The sequence below is a fragment of the Lissotriton vulgaris genome, chromosome 3_1, assembly GCF_964263255.1.
Source record: "Lissotriton vulgaris chromosome 3_1, aLisVul1.2, whole genome shotgun sequence".
In the NCBI taxonomy this organism is placed as follows: domain Eukaryota; kingdom Metazoa; phylum Chordata; class Amphibia; order Caudata; family Salamandridae; genus Lissotriton; species Lissotriton vulgaris.
Window position 1 is genome coordinate 189615993 of NC_141689.1, and position 23313 is coordinate 189639305.

Consider the following 23313-nt stretch of genomic DNA (forward strand, 5'->3'; position numbering starts at 1 on the left):
CCGGACTACCTGCGGCCGCGGCGGGCGGCCTGCCATCATGGCATGAGAGAGGCTGTGAGCAGATTCCCCCGCCGAACTAACTTCCTGTTCCCGACCGGACGTGACGGCACTATTTACGATACATTTGTAGCGCTCTCAGAGCTGAGAGCTGCAGCAGTAGTCTAGTTAACTGTGGGACACGATGGAAGCAGGCGCACCTCTCCCGGAGCAACAGAGCGAGCCACGGGCACAGTGACAGGCGCCGCTGGTGGCTCGCCTGGCAGCAGGTGGCAACATGCGTGACATTTCATTTCAGTGCGGATCACCGCACTGATATGCGTGAGCGTCACACCTGTTGCGTGACGCTTGACAGGACGGCGTGAGACTGTACAAAATTGTGTAAGCATACGTTTAAAAAATGGCCTGTGTTGCAATATTACCTGCGTCGCATCCCTTCGCCCTGACAGTGTAGTCTAGGTCCTTATAATAACTTCTTAGGAAGCTACAAAAGACATTTCAAACGTCCCGCCCCCCAAAAAAAGAAATATTCTGCCAATGCATGCACCACAGAGAACAGACAGTCAGTAGCAGTGATACGGGTCATACATATCTGGTTTATATGGAATGCTACAGACTGATAAATAGAAAACTCTGATACCGTTACATTCCTTATGTGCAAAAGTGCAGTTTCACAAAGTTTGTTATTTTCTGATCTATGGCACAGCGCCACTTAAACAAGCACCATTTGGAACAATTAAATCTGGTTGTAGTCCAGAGCAAAATCTGGGGCCTCATTGAAATGTAATGCTAGGTGACGTAGCAATCAGGCTCAACATAAAAACTCAATTTGAAGACTCAGCTTTAATTTAAGGTGTCCAATTGGAATAGCCTTTGAGTTTACCAACCGTTGACTTAGGTGCTGCACATGGTTATAAAAATAGAACGTTATTACAGAATTGTTTGTGTATATAGGTTAGGATAATAAAGGCCTTTACAAGCCAGTGAAGCGTGGACTAGAAATTGGCCTAGACAGACGGGCTGACAACAGCAGATCCACAATGCGAAAATAGATACTGCGAAGGAGTGTAGTTACTTATTCTGTGTCATAAATGTACTGATGTGTGTGAAGGGGGTGCATCAGGAGGGAATTGCGTTCATGGAGCACAAAATATGTGTTAAAATAGCTGAAAAGCAGTTGGAGATGCTAGTCTTGCAATCAGCTTCTTCCTTTCCTTTATTTCTACCTGTCCTCTTACTCATTTTCTCCGCTTTATGGTGCTTTGCCAATTCTCTTCTCTTTCATGTTCCTTGTGCCATTGTCCTCCCTTTCCTCTTTTTCTTTCTTGCTCTTTTCTTTCTCCTCTTCACTTTCTTGCTTTCGATCTCCTCTTTACTTTTTCTTTCTTCTTCTAATCATTTCTTGTCCTCTTCCCGCTCATATTCACATAACTCATCCCATCTCTAGTTCCCTCTTACTTTTTCTCTATCCTTTTCCTCTTTCTTTCTCTCCCCTCATGTTTTTACACCGTCTCCTTGTTTTTGCGTGTTCTCTTCCCCATCTGCTTTCCTCATTCCTTTCTTCCCTTCTATATTCCCCCTATATTATTTTATTCTCAAATTGTTTATTCTCACCTCCTTCTTGCTGTCTTCCCCATTTCCATTACCAATCTTCACCATACGATAATCTCTCTATTAACTCTCCTTTTTCTCGCCTCTCCTTTTGTTTGCTCTCCTTTCTTCACTTCTTTACATGATCCTCATCTTTTCATTCCATCCACTTTTTTCCCACCCCTTTCATTCTGCTGTTCACCTTTCTCTATGTTTTTCTCCTCTCCCCTTTTCATGTCTTCTGTCTATGTTTCCTCTCCTAATTTGCTCTCCCTCATTTTCTTTTTCTAGTTTTCACAATTTTGCTCATCTTTCCTCTTCTCTCTAAATTTACTCCTAATGCACTTCCCATCTCTAACACAGAGCCTCACAGCACATCTAGTGCCACACACCTAAATTCCTCGCATACCTGAAAATAAATGGTCCACCAGTCTAATATTCTTGAGAATGTGGATACATCACAGACCGCTCCCGCCCATCATCTGAAACCCTCTCTATTACACCACACTAATGTCACCCTATCCATTACTTCACTTCCTCCTGCTTGCTCTTCTCATCCCCTATCACATTCAACTACAAGGTCCCCCGTACTCTCTTCTCTTCAACTTTCCCTCCAGTTGTAAAGCTCTTGTCCCCCGGTCTCCCTCCCCCACACTCCCCAATTTCCCACCACCAACTACTATACATGGCTCCTGGCCATCTTCCACATGAGAACTTCTCACACAACAATACACCCAACATTATACCATTTCCTATAATCTCACCTCACATAATCACGATACTTCTGCAGTTGGCTAAAATACTTTCTACTGTGGATTCCTCTCTTTCTCGTGCTCTCTCTCCTGCCTACTGTCCACACCTGTTCTAAACCATCACTTAGGCAACAACACGCCACCAGTAAAACTAAGACTCCAAATAAAACTCACTGGCTACTTCATCCCTCGTCCCTACTTTGCCTTCTCTTCTTACTATACCACAATATTACTTGGCATACAACCCAGGTCACAACATATCAAACTCAACATCTACAACACCACCTGCCTGCACAATTAGGCACATGACTCAACACTGCAGAGACATGGTCAACAGCATCACTTAATACATCTCACCATACACCACCAGGTCACTCTTGCCTTAACTCACTTCTGCATTCCACTAGCTCACACAACATAGACCATAGTATCACTTGTGACTTACACATTTCAGTACACTAATCTATCACACCCTTTCAGTGGCGATTTCACTGACTTAAGACCAATACATAAAAGTCCTATGTAAAAGCATATTTACAGAGAGAACCTTGCCAAAGGACATATGTGCGCTTCACCAAAGACACAGGCCATGCTCCATTTTTTGGCACAAGGAGATTTTCTGAGATTCAAAACTGCTTCCTAGTGTTGCATGAATAGCAGCCATACCCACTAGGCAACGTTGCCTTCAACATTCACTCTCCCCATCAGAAGTCAATGCAATTAGTCAACTTAAAGGAAATTCTGTTGTAATGCCCACCCCATACATGGCCTAGCAATGTAGCTTATTCTCTTTGCTGTCTTGCTTAGTCAAAATCAAAAACATTATTTACACCTCACCACTTTCTAAATCCACCAGCCGCCCCTGCCTGATGGAGTCCAGAGGGGGCCCCCCTCCATGTACATGGCAGGGGGGCCCCCTCAGATTTTGTTACGCCACTGTGTACAGTATTTGCATAACCTACTTTTCGATGTCTGCATTATTCTATGTCTTCTTGCACATTGCTATAAGGTTATCACCTCCTTCAAACAAAGCCTAAATCTCTTGATGATTCTCTATGTATACACATTCAGCCATGCTTCCAAACCCTGATGATTGCAGAAGCAGTGGTTTAGTTGCAGCATAACCAGAGGACAGACTATTCACAAGATTCTGGTCAAATGAACCAAATACAGCAGTATGTAACTTTCAAATGTTGTAGTTTTTCTACCGTTTTGCATGCTTCACAACGCCTCTGCATGAACTCACAAACTTCCCACTCAAGCGCAACACCTAACTCCTATTAAATTTGTATGCTGGCTGACAAAGTGCCTTGTCAGGAGTACTACACGCTATATAAACAAAATTACATTATTTTTCACAAAGGAATCTCATTATTATCCAATAGAAGTACTGGAAAAGGAGCAGGATGTGCCTAACTAGCACTCATGATTCATTCATGTCCCCTGACTGAAGCCTTATGCGTGCATTGCATTAACTAAAACTCTTACATTGAGCTTTAAAGTTGGGGCTCTCTTCTGTAGCAAGAATCTCTCAAGAGAAGGACCCTCGATCAAAACTGAAATTTAAGCTTTGCTCTTATCCGAACAAGGAATATGCTACTTACCAGTATGCATCTGTTCTTGGCATAGAGGGCTGCAGAGTGGTACATTATGAATAGATCGCCATCTGGTGTTGGGCTCGGATGATTGCACTTTGTTTTTCTCTTGGAGAGTCTTTTGTATCTTGGTGACTCCTCCTTTGGTTGGTAGTGCGCATGGGCATCGGCTCCATCCTTAGATTGTTTTGCCATAGTAGGGTTAGATGGAGTAGTATGATAGAATACAGATAGGAATGCCCATGTAAGTGTATCTAAATAAGATAATGTTGGAACAGACACAGGTTTCCGGGGAGGCTGGGAGGGCATGTACCACTCTGCAGCCCTCTATGCCAAGAACAGATGCATACTGGTAAGTAGCATATTCCGTTCGAGGCATATGGGCTGCAGATGGTACATTATGAATAGACTATACAGCAGTTCTCTCCCTAGCGGTGGTCGCCTGTGTCTGTTGCAACGGTCTGAAATAAAGTCTTTAATACAGCTTGTCCCACTCTAGCTTGTTGTGTTGTGTGCACATCTACACAATAGTGCTTTGTGAAGGTGTGCGGTGTAACCCAGGTAGCTGCTTTGCATATGTCATCTAGTGGAATGTTTCCCAAAAATGCCATAGATGCACCTAGTTTACGTGTAGAGTGAGCTCTAGGAGGAACAGTTAATGTTAAAGTAGCATATTTGAATACATTTTACAATCCATCTGGCAATGCCCGCTTTAGAGATGGGATTGCCCTTATGTGTAGGAGAAAACGCAACAAATAGCTGTTTTGTCTTTCTGAAAGTTTGTGTTCTTTCTATATAGTACAATATTGCCCCTCTGACATCCAATGTATGTAGGGCCCTTTCCGCTACCGTCTGTGGTTTTGGAAAGAAAACCGGTAATTCCACTGACTGATTGATGTGGAATGCAGAAATTACCTTTGGTAAGAATTTTGGATTTGTTCTAAGAACCACTTTGTTTTGGTGTAACTGCATGAATGGTTCTTGAATCGTAAAAGCCTGCAACTCACTTACTCTTCTAAGTGACGTGATAGCTATGAGGAAGGCCACCTTCCATGTGAGGAATTGTATTTCACACCTATGCATAGGTTCAAATGGTGGCCCCTTTAGTCTGGTAAGTACTATGTTGAGATTCCAGACTGGGGAAGGTGGTCGTCTTGGTGGAATGACTCTTGAGTCCCTCCATGAAAGCTTTAATTGCTGGTACTTTAAACAGGGAAAGATGTTGCCTGTTTTGTAGGTACGCCGCTATAGCTGCGAGATGAACTCTGATAGAGGTGTATGCTAAGTTACATTGCTGCAAGTGTAGTAAACAGCAAATGATCTGTTTAGTGGATGCGTCCAGAGGGATGATGTGCTTACTGTTACAGTGTATAGCAAACCTCTTCCATTTTGCTGCATAGCATGCTCTGGTGGTAGGACGTCTTGCTTGTTTAATGATTTCCATACATTCTGGTGGTAAATCTAAATATCCAAACTCTATGACCTCAGGAGCCAGATCGCTAGGTTCAATTGTTTGGGATCTGGGTGCATTATTTCTCCATGGTTCTGTGCAAGGTGCATGGGTAATAATCTTACCTTTTGATGTGGCACCTGTGAGAGTTGTAGTAGCGTGGTGAACCACGGATGTCTTGCCCACGTGGGTGCCACTAGTATCATTGAGTGCTGCTGCAGTTTCCGAAACACTAACGGAATTAGTGGGAGAGGGGGGAAAGCGTAAGCAAATCTGTTGGACCAATTTATCCATAGTGCATTGCCCTGGGACCGGAGGTGTGGGTACCTGGATGCGAAGTTTTGGCATTTTGCGTTCTGATGATTGGCAAACAGATCTATCTCTGGTTGCCCCCATCTTTGGAAGAATGGCTGCAGTATTTGGTCGTGCAGCTCCCATTCGTGTACTTGTTCTGACTGTCTGCTTAGGATGTCTGCTATCTGATTTTGAACTCCTGGTAGGTGTTCTGCTAACAGATAGATCTTTTGAGGAATGGCCCATCTCCAAATGTCCTGTGCTAGTTTGGATAGTTGGAGAGTGTGTCCCCCCTGTTTTTGAATATAATACATTGCAGTCATTTTGTCTGTTCTGATCAGGACTGCCTTGTTCGTTATTTGCATTTGGAAAGCTTTTAGTGCTAGAAATACCGCTAATAGTTCCAAGTAGTTGATGTGCAGTTTCTTTTGCTGCACACTCCACTTCCCCTGCACTGTGTATTTGTCCATATGCGCTCCCCATCCGGAGAGCGATGCGTCCGCTGTTATTATCACTTGTGGAATCGGTTCTAGGAACGACCGTCCCATGGAAATGTTTGTTGTGTTCCACCACTTCAGAGAGCGATGCGTACGGTCATCTACCAACACCAGATCTGTAATCTGACCTTGAGCCTGATTCCACTGTGTCGCTAGACACTCCTGTAGTGGACGCATTTGTAGTCTGGCATGTGGTATTAGCAGTATGCAGGAGGACATCATGCCTAACAGTTGCATAAACACTCGTGCTGGTAGTGAGTGTTGTGGTTGAAATCTTTGTATTAACCCGACCATTGTTTGTATCCTGATCGGATTGGGGTATGCTATTGCTCTTTCTGTGTCTATAGTAGCCCCCAGGTATTGCTGAATCTTGTTTGGTTGCAGGTGTGATTTTTTGTATTTCACAGTAAACCCTAGGTGGTGCAGCAATTGAATCGTCTTCTGTGTGTTGTGAAGACATTCTTCTTGTGACTTGGCCTTTATTAACCAATCGTCCAAGTAGGGGAAGACATGTATTTGTTGTCTTCTTAGGTGTGCTGCCACCACAGCTAGGCATTTTGTGAACACTCTTGTTGCCGTTGTGACCCCGAACGGAAGGACTTTGAATTGATAATGTTGTCCTTCCACTACAAACCTTAGGTATTTCCTGTGGGCTTTGTGAATTGGGATATGAAAGTAAGCGTCTTTTAGATCCAGTGTAGAAAGAAAGTCCCCTTTCTTCAGTGAAGGGAGTACCTGTTGAAGCGTGACCATGTGGAAATGTTCCGAATTTATGTATGCATTGAGAGGTCTTAGGTCAAAGATTGGTCTTAGAGACCCATCTTTTTTGGGGATTAGGAAGTATAGAGAGTATACTCGTGTCCCTTGTTGATGTTTTGGAACCTTCTCTATTGCATGCTTTTGTAGCAGTGCTAGTACTTCTTCCTTTAACAATGTCAGATGATCTTGACTCATTGGACGCTGTTTGGGGGTTTTGTTTGGTGGGGTAGCTGTGAGTTCTAGGCAATAACCATGTTGGATAATTTGTCTCACCCACTCTGATGTGATGTTTTCCCAGACAGGTAGGAACTGTGAAAGACGTCCCCCGACAGGTGTTATATGGTCTGGGGGAAGTTGTATTAAGTCACCGTTTTGGGGTTGAGGAGTTGCGGTTGTTATTATTTCCGCGGCCTCTACCCTTGTTGTTGTTACCCCTGTAACTACCTCTTGAATTACCCTTGGGTGACGTAGGTGTAAAAGAGGTGGATTGCTGATTTGTTCCTGTATTTTTTGAGCCTCCTCTATAGGTGGATATACGAAAGGAACCTCTTTGTGTTGGCTGTTGCAATGCTACCATTGACTTAGCCGTTTCTGTATCTTTCTTCATTTTTTCTAAGGTCTCATCTGTGCTTGAGCCAAAAAGTGTTTTCTGATCAAAGGGTTGGTTCAATAAGGATGTTTGTACTTCCTGTTTGAATCCTGAGATTCTAAGCCATGCATGCCTCCTTAACATGACACTGGTGTTGATGGATCGTGCTGCAGTGTCTGCTGCGTCTAGGGCGCACTTAATGGAAGTATTAGTTATTATCTTTCCTTCCTGTATTAACTGATCTGCCCTTTTCTGATGTTCTTTGGGGAGATGTGTGATGAGTTTTTCTAATTCATCATAATGTGCCCTGTCATAACGTGCAAGTAGTGCCTGTGTATTGGCTATACGCAAGCTATTTGCCGCTTGTGATGCTACTCTCTTGCCTGATGCATCTATTAATTTTGACTCTTTATCAGGTGGAGGAGCCTCTTCTGTAGATAATGAGTTCGCTCTTTTACGAGCGTTTGAAACTACAAGCGAATCCAGAGGTACCTGCCCTTTGATAAATATTGGATCCTTTGGAGCCGCCTTATATTTTTTATCAATTCTTGGGTTTAACACCCTAGCCCTCACTGGGTCTTTGAATATTTCTTCTGTGTGACTGAGAAGACCCTTCAGCATAGGTAGAGTACCTGATGTTCTTTGTGCATTAGGTAGCGTCTCTAATAGGAAGTCCTCTATTTAAGGTTCTGTATGTAGATCTACCTTATGATATTTTGATGCCCTATTAATGAGCTGTACAAACCCTGTGTTATCATCAGGTGGTGAAGGCTTTGAGGGATATAACTCTGGGTCGTTGTCATCATCTGACCCTGCGTTATAATTTTCCCATGGGTCAACCTCATCTGGGATAGTTTCATCATCCCCTTGAGGTTCTCCCTCCCCTGGATCACTGTCCACATCAGACTGAGGTGTAGATGGTCTTGGTGTAGAAGGTGCAGGAGAAGAGGGTGTGACTTTAGGTCGAGGAGAAGTAGGAGGAGTTGTATTTGTCCCCAGTGTTCTCTTTTTTGAAGGAAGAGATTTGTCTTCTATCTGTTCATTCTTCCTCTTCTTTGTCACTACTTTGCCAGTTTGCGGATCGATCAACAAAATCTTTTGTTTGGGATCTGTCTGCTGCTCCTGTATCGGTACCGAAGCCCTCAGTTCCGAAAGGTGCCTTTGTTTTCGATCGTCAATGTTCGGTGTTTTCGGCACCGAGTGTTTACTCGATTCCGACTTTTTCGGTGTTGAGTGAGTCTTCGACGTCGAATCATGTTTCTGTTTCGACATGGAATGTTTCGATGCCGAGCTTTCCTTTGCATGGATCTTCGGCGTCGAAGTCGATGTCGACCTCTTCTCGGATCCGACATGGTGGGAGACCGAGTGTTTCGGTTTCGTTGCCGGGCCCGAAGGCGGGGCATCGGAAACTTTTTTCTGCGGTTTGACCGGGCTCGAAGGTGGGGTCGTTACCACACGGGGTCGGTTATTTGGTAAGGGGACGTCGTCACTCACGGTTTGTTGCACGTAGAGTTCTTCGACATCCGACTCGTCCCCTTCCGACCCCGACTGATCCTCATGATCCTCTTCTTCCTCAAGTTGCTCGTCTCCGAACAGCTCCGGGATCGCCTCCGACTGCATTCTGGAAACCTCGTGTCTTCGAGCTCGACGATTTCTAATCGTCGACTTGGAGGAGAATGCTGCGCAGGCTTCGCAGTCCCTGGATTCGTGTTCAGGCGATAGGCAGAGGTTGCACACCTCGTGTAGGTCCTTGTGTGGGAACTTAGCACCACACGTTGGACATTTCTTGAATGGATTCCTTTCCATGGACTCCGGGCTTGACTGCGTCGAGAAAGGCCTCCTGTTCGTCGACGTAGATCAAAGTTTTTTCTTCGATGTTGAAGTCGAAACGCACCGAAATGGAAATGAAAACGCGTTCGATAACAATACCGTCGAATTGGAAAGGGAATACGCGCCGATAAGTCACTTCTTTTCGAAGTCGATCTGGAGCGTCTCAATCCTCATCCGAACCCGATGGCGGAAAAAAACAATCTAAGGATGGAGCCGATGCGCACTACCAACCAAAGGAGGAGTCACCAAGATACAAAAGACTCTCCAAGAGAAAAACAAAGTGCAATCATCCGAGCCCAACACCAGATGGCGATCTATTCATAATGTACCATCTGCAGCCCATATGCCTCGAACATATGCTTGCAGAGACAGTCTGAAAGACGAGCGCAAAAAACTGACATTACTGTGGGAGTGACCATCGAAAATACTGAAATTAGTTACATGAAGTGCGGGAGTCATTAATTTAGTGTGCAACTGCTTTCCTTCACACCTTAAACTTCAAATTGCATTTACAAGCCAATTTCAAGTAGACATCTATAAGCAATTCTCACAAAGATCAGAGATAGAAAAGTTGTGTATGAGTTGGAATGTCTACATAACAAAAGAGTACCAGATGGTCTAGAAGGAAAATGGTGGGTTTATGGTGTGTGAAGCCAAGCAACAGTGACCCTTTCAACTGACCTATAGAGGATGGTACTCAATGACACCCTGATAGATGGTCAGAGATACCCATCAGTCGCCACTCGGAACCGCCCTTCATCATTTGGGATTCTTCCAAAACCATATACTCAGATGTGTTATTCTCAGAAAGAGGGAGATCAAGATGTTGATAGATCCCTTCGACTGAAAAAACAGGTACTATGGTATACCACTTCTCAAGGTTAGTGAGTGGTAAAGTATGGGATGACTGGGGGAGTGCAGTGCAAAAAACTACGTGAAAAAATGAAATTAAAGAGTGTGTTTAAAATTGGATGAGGGAGTACAGAACAGAATTTATTCGGGTGATACTCACTCCGCCAACATTAAAAAATGTGTTAAGACAGTTCAAGAAATGAGCTGTCTAGAAATGGAACCAGGTCAACATGTTTCAGCAATTAGTGGACAGGTTTGTCCTGGCTTTCATAAGGACCTTACAACAAATATATGCTACTGCAAGTATAAAAGAAATAAGAAGTGACAATAAGAAACAAAGTTCAGAGACAAGTACTGAGGTCACCTGCAGTCTCTAGGTGAAGAGTTGTCTTGTTCCTTACAGGTTATGTCGTTCATATAACTTGTAAGAAGTGAAGACCCCAGCCCACCTGGCAGTGGCTCAGGAGTAGAGTGAAGAACCGCTCTATCCGTCGGTACTTCGAAGCCGGCGTCTGAACCGACAGTCGTGTTGTTGTTGAGTTGGAATGTCACCTACAATTTCTTGTGTAAAGCAATTTACCCCTTATTTGGGACTGGGGATGAGGAGGTCAGTATATTGTTTCACAACCAGTTTCTGTATGTTATACTCCGATGTCCAACAGTAAATGTTCATCTGAACCAGTGAAAAAATAGACTAAGGCAAATTTCACCATAATGGATGATAAATTTGCATTAAAGCTTCTCTGGAAGGGGTTGAGCTGGGTGGTAAACAAGATGGCTGCATCATTGCAGGTTTTCAGATATCTTCCTCTGCTTAGGATCCCTGTGCGTGGCAGCAGAACTTGATGCCCCGCCAAGGAACCAGAACAGTGGTGGAACCAACTGAGTTGGAGTTGTAGCTGCAATATGGAAGTTGAAGTAACGCACTGCAGGATTCTGCATTTCACTTGCATAGAGGGCCCTCTGGAAAGTCAAAATGGCAGGCTCAATGTTTTGGATCAGCAACTTGCTAGCCCAGAATATGGCTGGGGAAAAGTGCTCCCAAGGCGTTGTGGAATTTGTCTCATTGACACCTTGCAAGAGGGTATTAATGGCTCCAATGGGACATGTGTGCCTGCAAAACTGGTTTTGGCATCAAAAGCGCTCTGACTGTGGCCTATAGGAAGTGAAGTGTGTTGAAGAGCAAGGCCTCCTAAAGTTGGGCAGTGCCGTTGCTCTTTCTTAGTGGATTCAAACATATAACTGCGGTGTTTCCTGGTAGGGATGCATTTTGGTAGAAAAGCAACTGAATAGGCTTCTTTCTCCCTGTGTCAAGGCGGAGGAGGTAGATCAAAGAGGAGGTTTGACGCAACTTCCAATGAACTACTGCAGGGGCCAAAGGTTAAATAATGGGAGCACAGGATACAACAGTCGTCAAACTTGACAACATGGATAAAGCTGTGTCACAAGTAGAGACGAAAATATGGAAACGGAGGAAAGAAAATTACAGTGGAGGTCGGGTATTAGCAGCTCTGAAAGGGAAGCAACAGGGAGTTGAAAGTTTTTTTGTAGACAGTCAAGATGAGACTGCAGAAGCTTAAAAATGCAGAAACGGCTGCTAAGTTAGGGCTTCCTTTATCAAAACAGAGCATAAGTAACAGAGTACGTACTTTTTTTATACATATCTCCCAGTCTAGTAAAACGGGCTACTTTGGTGAGAGGGGTATTTGTGCTACTGCTAAAGTCATCTACACTTGCAGACAGACCGGAGTGAACACTCATTGTGGTTCTCAAGATGAGTGGAGAGATTGAGCACTGAAGAAAATAGCCACCCTGGTACAGAGCATGGTGCATAAGAACAGAAGAGTCTTACTTTCCCTGGATGTCAACCTAGTCACTAAGGCAAAAAGACAATACGTACGTAAAGGACTGGGGGCTGGGAGTTCTTATTCCTCTATGGCTTCCTGCTAGACAAGGTGTGGTTCACAAAGAGAAATTGTACATCTTTTCCATTGCATAAACATTTATTTTCAGGGATCATCATTTTCCATGAAAATCATCAACCTAGGGTGAAAATAAAATCAAAACTAAACAACTTCGATATCAGAATCAAAGATCAATACTCCCGATGACTTCACCCTTCTCAAAACACTCTGCTTCAATTGCTGATATTTCACCTTCACTTTAATTGCTAATCAGCGACCCAACCAACAGGAGCAAAGCTCTCCTACAATATCAAACATTGTACCAATCATATCCCAGACCCCACTGTCTCCGTTTTAGCTCATAAATTAAACACCTTCAACCTCTTTAAAAAGAAAAACTGAGAAAAGTCAGGGAAAACAGCATTATCTCTTTCACAACCCCCTCACTTCCAGCCATCTCGCCATTCCCCTCCCAACCATATGGACCACCAACAAGCCAGTCTAGTCTTGCACATGTATCTCTTCAATATCCTGAAGTCTGTCCAGGCAAACTCCAATGAAGATGGCACCTACCTTCGTCCATCCTCAAACTGCTCCAAAGGGAGTTCCTCATACCCTTTCTTCACATTACCAATGCCTTCCTAAGACAAGGAATACTTTCAGACACCCTTAAGTCAGGTCAATCTGCTAAACAAACGGTCTCTGGACCCATTCATTTTTAACAACTTCCATCCTATTTTCCACTTTGATTTCTTTCATGATTTTCACTATGAATGCAGTCACCACCCAGCTTAAGGAGCATATCAGCAAGAATAATAACCTACAGGACTACCAACAAATCTTCAGACCATACTGCATCTCGAAGACAGGCGAAGTAGTCAACAAGTCCCTCCGACGACCGGATCAAGCAACATCTTGAAACGGTCCACATGCCACCTCATCAACTAGCACCAGCTTGAGCAACCAGATCCCACAAGATCACGGTCAATGCCAATCTACTGCACAGTTCCCTATGGCTCGATTTTCTCTCTCATGTTCAACCTCTACAACATGGACCCCTTAGGAACTATTCTAGCAGAAGCAAAACCATCAATTCACAGATGATATCCAACTCTACCTTAAAGTATCCTCACCCAAGGATATACATGAACTCAAATTATGCCTTAAACTAATTCAATTTTGGATGTCAACTAACTTCCAGAAGCAAATATCCACAAAGTCTGAGTTCCTCTAGAATCTCTAAAGCACCAAACAACCTCCACCTCAAACCAGACTCGCCACCCAAAATCTATCAGGTTCAAACCCTCTAGGTAACAGAAATGAAGAATCTCTGGGATTGACCCTCAACACAGACCTCTCAATTAAGCAACACATCGCCAGGAAGACCAAGGCAGCTTGGTTTAAACTCATGTAAAACCATTGTTCCACGGAAGCCAAATTCAGAACAATTATACAAGCCTTAGTCCTCGCCACCCTGAAAAGAGGCAATGTCCTGCTCAGCTGTCTCCCCAATACCACCCTAAGACCGCCCTCGCTTAAAGACCGACACTGGCTGAGCTTGCTGGGATCATCTTTAAGATGTTCTGTATCACGTAAAAAGCCTTCAATAACAAATGTCCAGCTTTCTTAGCAAACAAAGTAGACACGTTTCAGGGACAATGGCATTTCAGGAGCCTAGCTATAGCCAGACTATAGACAAAACAAAAGTGAGGCCCTAGAATAGCATCCCTATCGAAATCAGATCAGCACCAACTCTCCCACAAGTCAGAAAAAAGCTTAAGACACACCTGTTTAATGAGCACCACCGCTGAACTGAGAATATATCCTTGATCGTCCCTCAATTATTGGGTATTACTGAGGGTCACAACACACTGTTGCTTTTGAGCTAGGGTTGCCATCTAAAAATACCAACACATACATACAAAAGAGAGTTTCTTCAGAGACCTGACGGCTTGTGCTGCATAAGACTATGTGTTGGTAGTTTGTTTTTATTATTAATAATGTGGCTTAACAGGTTTGTTCTCACTACATAGAAGATGATGAAACAAGAGGCCAAATGTTTATGGTTAAACAAAGTTAGTCACTGTGGGAGAATTCTCTTCTCTACCTTCCTGCCTTTTATGTATTTCCTTGTTTTTTTCTTGCTCGACTGTACCCTTCTTTTCTGGTCCCAGCTCCTATACCTTTTTGCTCTGTGTAACAGGACAATGATTTATTAAGGTAGAAAATTAATCTAAAGTTCTAAGGCGTGTATTAGTGGCGCAAATGGAAAGCTTTCATAGGTGGGATTGACAACTCTGAACAAACTGTTACTTTTTTTTCTTGCTGAATGTTAAGGGAATTTTCCAATCAAAATTATTGAAACTTAACGCTTCTTAATAATATGATCGCTGTCACAGATATCACTCACCTTTCACTATTTGTAACTCATCTACGGGAGGAGAAAGTGACATTCACTTTTGGAACAGAAGGCCTGTATGAAAAAGTGTCAGTAGTATGGTCACTGCTTTGAGCGAAGAGCAATTTCTCATGAGAGTATTTTAAATTACTTGCAGCAGCTCAATACAATGGATAAAACTGAAGGAGATTGTCCTTACAAGGATCATCATCTCAAAGCTTATTTTATCCAGACATTTTTATAATATTTTTAAAGTTCTTGCTTCAGATTTGCAAATATCCCATGGTACTGTAGAGCTGTTTGCAGTAAAGCTTTTTTTTGGTTACAACTGAAAATGAAAAGGAACATATAAATCTAACCTTTTCTTCTGAACACTGGTGCATTTCCAAAGCCTCTTCGACAAGCAATGGATCATATCCCTTCTCACAGAGCTGTCCATGTAGAAACAGGTAATCCAATACCTAAGGGAGCAAGGAAAAGTGCATAAACCTCAATGGATTGGTTTCCCTGAAAAGATATGCCCTGACCTAGTTTGCACTGTTTTACCATTCATATTCAGAAGATATTACAATCACAGCAGCAAACCAGACCTACAACAGATATGATGCCCAGGGGTTAAACACAAGGAAAAGCGCATTACCTGAAGGGAACGGAGTACCAGATGACGTAGGCAATTAAACGTTTGTTAAGCAATAATTGACTGTCCGCTCCAAGAAACAAAATGGCAAAAGAAATAGGCTTCCTCGTTCCACCTCATCGCAGAGAATGAAGGAGAGAAAACTGGTTCTTATTCACTACATTCTACAATTCGGATATCAGCTGTGTCGAATCCTGTGCCCTGTAGTTTGCACATATATTTTGGAGTCTTTGCATCCCTTTACAATTTCTAGCATCTGAGCAAACTGAGGCCCAAACAGATGATCCCCGCCGAACTGGAGGTTAATGAGATGTTGTACCTCAGGCTTGAACCCAGAGATACGGACCCAAGAGTGGAATTGTAGGGCTCACGTTTATGCCCTGGAAGCTGTGTTGCAGCATCCAATGAACAACATATGTTGGTGGTGGAGATGATCTTGCCCTGCAACACAATTTCATTCCCCTTTTTCCTCTACTACTCTGGGAGATGTTTGAGGAGATCCTTCATCTCCTCCCATTCACATTATCATGACAGGCAGCAACCGAATTGACTGTTCTCTGGTGGGTAGCCGCTACTACCACCATCCTCTTGTCTGTTGCATCTATCCTCTTGTTCTCCCTTCCTTATCTGGAGGGCCTACACATTGTGTGTACTACTAGGGAGTCTGATGGGACCTGTCCTTATTTGCACATGGGGTTGGTGGGGGACGGTTAAACTTTTTTCTACCAATGGGGTAAACACCGTGGTCTCAAAATCTGCCCCACAACATTTTCAAGAGACTGTTAACATCTCCTTTAGCATGGGAAGGAACAAGACTGATTACTCTGATTTGGAGAGCACCACCATGAGAAAGCCATTCTATGTATATATCCCATTTGGTGTGGGTGGCTGCATGCGGAATTATCTTGTGGAAGGCAAATGTGTTGTCAAGAGGGGAAACCCTGATAAGGTAGTAATCCAGGTCAGGGTTCCTAGGTGGGTCCTTATTATTATTCTTTCTGGGATCATCAGTAGGTCCTTCCCCTACTGGTTGGTCATAGGGATCTGGATGAAAGGACCCCTAAGCACCACACTTTGGGGTTGTAGAATAAGGTAAGAGTACTCAGTAATGAGTACAATGAGTGATTGCATTATCGGCTCCCATTGGAGTACACATGAATGGCAAAGGCAGCTACCAGGATGGAGGTCTGGATTTTAATCGAAGCTGGTGAATTTCGACGGAAGGTCAGCCTCATGCTAATGAGCCCTTCGTCATCTTCCTCTGGATGCAGGAGCAGTTGGTAATGCGAGTGGCCTTCTTCCCGCAAGGCCGATGTAAGAGGAAGAAGAGAGAATTCTTTATTGCTCATTTTTTAAAATGTTGTGCTTAGCGATGACAACAGTCCAAGGATGTTAGCATGCTTTGGAAAGCATTAGTACATTAAGACAAGCCCAGGAGTTGTGCGTGCGCAGTGGGAGAGCAGTCTGCTGTTTTTCAAAGCATATATACTAGCTGCGCACTCCCACAAGGCGTATGCCGCCACAAGCACTAGTATGTGCTTTGAAAATGAGCTGCACGACGGCTAAAGGTCTCCTACGCAGTGCATGCACACTGCGTAGGTGAGAGCTAAAAAAAAAAAAAAAAAAAAAATAGATTGATCTGATTTGCCAAGAGGGTTTTTTTCCCTTGACATCCACCTTGGTACTGGGCACTTCTGCAAGACAGTGTTTGTCCTGCAGCACAGAGCAATGCGATTATAAAGAAAATGAAAATATTTCAGCCATTCTGTTCCACAGGAGATAGCACAGACCCTATGAGGTCCCACAGGACTCAACAAGAGCACACGATTCCACATTTGCTTCATCTGGACAAAAATTATAAAATTAAATGAATACATATATAAAACACACACGTATATATATATACATGCATATATATGTGTACGTGTCCCCGATCCAATGACCCGTGTACGGCAGCTCAACCCACCACAGGATTCCACTGCAAGTACTTACAACAGTTCAACATTGCACACGAAGCCCCGTCGGGTGTCTTCAAATGTTAACAGAAGTGCAAAAGTCAATGACTGACGCGTTTCGGATATATATATATATATATATATATATATATATATATATATCTATATATATATATATATATATATATATATATATATATATATACTGAAAAAAACAATGGTTTCACACCAGTTATAGTTAGCTGGAAATTTTACTGACATAAAACCATTGAAATTCCCACGTTATAGTTAGTTGGACTCACTATAACTTGCGCGCCTGCAATGCATTGCTGATGATGTCACATATTACATCACTCATGACATGGTCAGTGACATCACTCATGACATCACTGATGACTCCATCCTTGTGACAGAGTGACAGACACACAGATAGACAGATACAAAGACACACAAAAAAACAATGGTTAAAGGGACATTATAGCATTTTAAACTTGCAAAACCATTGAATTGCACCAGTTCTACCCATGGCAAGTATGTATGTATTGCACATTTGTATAGCGCAAGCTGTCACCCAAAGGGTATCCTGGCGCTTTGACTCTACTGAACCAGATACACAATCACACCGTTACACTGTCCTAGGGAAGAGGTAGGTCTTTAAGCCCTTTTTAAAAGATGGAATTACCCTTAGACTCCTCAAAGACAGGGGGAGGGAGTTCCAGAGTTTGGCGGCTGCGTATCCAAAGGAGCGGCCACCCATCCGTAGCCTCTGGATTCTCGGGACCACCATCAAACATGCCGAGGAGGAGCAAGTAACTATAACTCGTACCCTAAAGGAACTACAACTTATCCCCCCACAATGCACAGTTTCGTCATTAATTATGTCATTTCAAATGTTACAGTGATGATATTAATAATGTCATAGAACAGGTCATAAGTGCCGAAATATGGGAAGTAATTACCAGTGCATGGTGAGGGCATGAGTTAGTTACTTTAGGGTACGAGTTCTAGTTGATTCAACTATAACTAGGAATTGTTGTGGTTTTGTTCGTTTAGAACAGTATATTTTAACTGACATATTCACCTGACTAGAACGTCCCTTTAATATTGGTTTGTTTCAGAAAATTTCCAGGTTTTTTTTTCAATATAATTTAACATATAAATACAAATTCTAAATAGAACGACACTTTAATCTCCCTTTTATTCTGTGAATTTCTAGTTTAAAAAAAAATGTAAAGTACTATTATATTACTATACATAATGCCAACTGTAGCAGGCTCTGCGCCCAATACCCCCCATCCCACAGTGCTTTGCCAAAGGGCACATGGCCTGGCACCAACACCAGACTGGTCATAGCGGGAATCGGGCATTTCCACAGGAGGCTGGAAGGGTGGGGGCTGATTTTGCAGCTGGAGGGGCAGCTTTTATAACTGGCGGCCAGTTCTGCAGCGGCCCCCAGTAACAAAAACATCAGGGGGGCTACTGGGCTGTCAAAATTGCCAGGGCTGCTTTGGGCTCCCACTCCAGTCCTGCCTGGCACCCAAACTATGTGATGCTACAATATAAGCATTAAAGTAACAGACCTACTGACTTTGTCAAAGGGTCATAACACCAAAATATGAAAAGTGGGCCAATTAGTTTTATGAAGGGGTCAGTATATCAAGATATATATTAAGCAGACCAATTGTCTTTGTCAAAAGATCACCAATAATAAAAACCAAATATATATTTAATTAGTTCAAACAGTGCAATGTTTAATATCTGGGACTAACAAAATGTAATGACGTTTTATAAACATTTTTTTTTAAAATCAACATGTCTGAGTCTCTCTCAACATTTTACTGCCCAAAAAATGCAGCCATAAAACCACGGCAAGAGGTGGCTGCCCTCCAGCCAAAGAATGCGGAGAAGTGCTTTAAAAAATATGGTAAGCTCTCCTGGGGTCATGGATTTAATGACCCAAGAGATTAACAGTTATTTTTTTTTAAGGTTGTTAGGGGGCGGCTGTACTCTTTTCAGCCTTCCACAACATAAAAGACCTTGCCAGGTAGGTCACTCCCCTACTACACAGCTCCGCCTGTGTCTCCTGCCCGCTGCCGCTGGTAAGCTCGCACTCTGCATCTTGTGTTGTGTCCCATTTTTCCTTCTGTGCCCCTTCGTTTTCTGTGGCCCGTTTTTGCTTCCCTGCCCCTTTTTGTCTTGTGCCCCTTTCTGTCTTCTGTGCCCCTTTATTTTCTGTGCCCAGTTTTGCTTCCCTGCCCCTGTTTATTGTGCCCAGTTTTCTTTTCTTCTGTACCCCTTGTTTTTTGTGCCCAGTCCCTGCACCCTGGCATCCGCGCCAATGCAGAATCCCGCCACTGCATCCCCTGCTGCCCCCCCCATCCGTCCATTCGCTGTCCCAGCCTCCCTCCCGCCTCCCTTCCACCTCCCCATATATGGCGGCCACTGCCGAATGCGTGCCTAAGGCAAGCACGTCTGCGCCCGTCCGCTCTTGAACTGCGCCCAGCACCAGAACCCCTGGTCCTCGCGCTACCCGTGCCCACCACGACGACCGCCACCGCTACGGGGCTAGCACACTACATGCATTCAACCCCGGACAGACCCACACCTACTTTAAGGCGCCCAGAAACACACATGCAGTCCCTTCACCTGATGGAACTGCAGCTACACCATCCTCAGAGCCGCCGAAGCACCCGCCAAGAAGGACCCCAACCACCGCCGGCTACAAGATCACCCGCAGAGACCAACTGAGTAGGAGGAGGAATCGCCATCGTCCACAAGAACACCATCAGGGTCTCAACCAGCACCGACGACAATCTCTGCACCACCGAACACATGCACTTCCAGATCCACACAGACCCCAACACCACCCTCAGAGGCACCCTCGTCTACAGACCCCCCGGACGCCGACCCCAGTTCAGCTACTCCAACAGCACGCACGCCCTGACCTCCACTGACTACATCCTCTTCGGAGACCTGAACTTTCACCTGGAGAACAAAGACGGCAGCAACTCCACCACTCTGATCGACAACCTCGGACTAAGACAGCTTGTCATAACGCTGACCCACTCCGCCCGCCACACACTAGACCCAGTCTTCTCCTCAAGCTCCCACATCTCCTTCAGCCACACCACTGAACTCCTATGGACCGACCACCGCTGCGTCCACTTCACCTTCCAGAAACCCACCACACAACACCACACCCAACAGATCCCACGCCGCTGCTGGAACAAAGTCACCGAAGACCAACTACAGACAAACCTCGCTCTCAGCCAACCCACCGACCCATCCAACATCGACGACGCTGCCCACAACCTCAGACGATGAATAGACTACTGCGCCAACACCCTAGCCCCGCTGAAAAAAACCCACCTACGGAGACACCAGCAAGAGAGCCAGCTGGTTCACCTCGGAACTCCTAGCATCCAAGTGGACCTGCCGGAAACTAGAGAAAAAGTGGCACAGTGAAAAGACACCAGACCGCCAAGCAGCACACAAAGACCCCATCCGCAACCACCATCACCTCATCAAGTCCGCCAAGAGGATCTCCTTCAAAGACCGCCTCAACAACACACAGCAGCAAGGAGCTCTTCAACATAGTGAAGGAACTCTCCAACACCAACGAAATCACGCGATCGCAAGCCCTGTGCGACTCCCTCGCCACCTTCTTCCTCCACAAGATCTCAGACATCCAAGACAGCTTTAACACCCAGACAGCCCCAACAGACACCAGACGCGCCGCACACCATCGACCACGACCCCCTGACTGCGTGGACCAACGTGAACATCGATGACACCATCAAGACCATGAGCACAATCCACTCCGGTTCCGCGTCAGACCCTTTCCCGCAGATATCTTTAACAAAGCAAGCAGCTCCATCGCACTCCACCTGCGCAACGTCATCAATCTCTCCTTCGAGACCGCGACCTTCCCAGAGAGCTGGAAGCACGCCGAGATCAACGCCCTACTAAGAAAAACCAAGGTGGACCCGAGGGACCTCAAGAACTTCCAGCCCATCTCCCTGCTCCCGTTCCCAGCGAAGGTCATCGATAAGATAGTCAACAGACAGCTAACCCGCTACCTCGAAGAAAACAATATCCTGGACCTTTCACAGTCAGGGTTCTGCAGCAACCACAGCACAGAGACCGCCCTCATCGCAGCCAAAAACGACATCAGGACCCTGCTGGACAACGGCGAGACAGCAGCCCTCATCCTGCTGGACCTCCCTTCCGCCTTCGACACGGTCTGCCACCTCACCCTACGCACACGCCCCTATGACACAGGGATCCAAGACAAGGCCCTGGAATGGACCACCTCCTCCCTCTCTGGCAGAACACAGAGTCCGCCTTCCCCCATTCCGATCCAAAGCCTCCAAAATCATCTGCGGCGTACCCCATGGCTTATCCCTCAGCCCGACACTGTTGAACATTTACATGGCCCGCTCGCACGCATCGCCTGACAGCACGACCTCAACAAACTCTCCTACGCCGATGACACTCAACTGATCCTCTCCCTCACCAAGGATCCCCTGACCGCCAAACCCAACCTCCACGAAGGCAGTCGACGGTTGGATGAAGAGCAGCCGACTAAAGCTGAACACGGACAAGACAGAGGTCCTCATCCTCGACTCCAACCCATCAGCCTGGGACGACTGCTGGTAGCCGACGGCACTGGCGGCGGCCCGACACCCACCGACAACGCACACAACCTGGAGTCATCCTCGACTCAACGCTCTCCGTGACCAAGCAAGTCAACGCCGTCTCCTCCTCCTGCTTCAACACCCTCCGCATACTCCGCAGGATCTACAGGTGGATCCCGACAGATACAAGAAGAACAGTCACTCAAGCCCTCGTCAGCAGCAGACTTTTAAAAAATTATTTTTATTTGCATTTTTAACCAACATAAACACAGATGGCACATCACAAGCGAATAACCATACGTTTCTGCGCCCCCGCCTTCCCACCCACCCTTCATAATGCCAATATCAATCATCAGCCTATCAAAATCCAACACCCGCCTACAGCTCATCCGTTCACATAGTCCATTTAGCAGCCAGCAGCCCATCGAGTCCAGGGCCCCCAGGCCACCCCTCACCACCCCGAAACACGGCCTTATTCAGTACGACCCTTAGCACATAATTCAGAACCCAATTCCCCCAACCGGAATTTTCGGGGGCAGCTGCTAGCCTTATAGGTGACCCTTTCCGCGGCCATATACAAATCCATACCTCGGCTCCATTCCTCCACCCTGGGAGGTGACATTGCTCCCCACCCCCTCTCCACGTCACTCTTCGCCACCACCAAGGCCAACATAGCGAAGATCAGGTGTAGTCGGCTCAAATCCACATCGTTGGTTATTCCTAGCAAGACAAACTTAGGTTTCATAGTAAGATCGGTCTCCAACACTTCACTCAACTCTCCTAGTATCTAGGACCTTTAAGTGCGGATAATAGCAAAAACCACAGTTGATGGACAGAATGCAGAACAATGTCATACATTCACCCCAGTACAGAGATCTGGGCCTAAATCCATCGTTTTTTTTGCACTCCACACCACCCCAGTTCAGACATGGCCATATGCAAATCAGTCTGACCCTGTGCCTAATGGGAACAGTCCAGCCCGAACTGCCAAGCCGGATAATAGGGCACTCCCATATGATATGATAGAAGTCCCCCTGAGGGTGTTTACATCTAAGGCAACCAGAGTCACTGACTCGTCCCATGCGGTGTAGCCTGACCCTATCATAGTAAGCCCTGTGTAGTATCATGTATTGGATGAGTCGTAACCGTGATTTTATCGCAACCTCCCTGTGGTGCATTAGGTCTGCTTCACAGTCTACTGTGTCCATCTTACCCACATCCTGTTCCCAGGTCGCCCTCAGTTTCCCCAGCCAATCTGGTGTGTTATTATCCAGGGTCTTGTACGTCAGGGATACGAGCTTGTTAGGTACCTGTTCCTGGAGCAGACGTCCCTCTAGCGGGGCGTACTCCGGCAAGGGAGAGGAGAGCGCCGATTTAGCCCCCCATGCGTGGTGTAATTGCGTGTATTTAAGGAACTATGAGGGACGGAGGCCATACTCTGTCGCCAGGGTTTGGTAGGATTTAAGTTCCCCTCTTGCCACCAGATCCCCCAACGTGGAGATTTCAACATCATCCCACCCCTTGAACCCTGAGTTTGTGGAGCTCCCTCAGCCAGGCGCAGGATCATATCGGCATCT

The 23313-nt window shown here is 45.2% G+C and overlaps 1 protein-coding gene across 1 annotated transcript in view; it reads right to left on the reverse strand.

Annotated features, from left to right (window-relative positions):
• UBAP1 (ubiquitin associated protein 1) overlaps positions 1–23313 on the reverse strand; it is a 185183-nt gene that overhangs the window by 8078 nt on the left and 153792 nt on the right. Inside the window, exon 6 of the mRNA XM_086960297.1 lies at positions 14867–14968. Coding sequence (XP_086816423.1) covers positions 14867–14968 — 102 coding nt within the window. The remainder of the gene's footprint in view (positions 1–14866; positions 14969–23313) is intronic.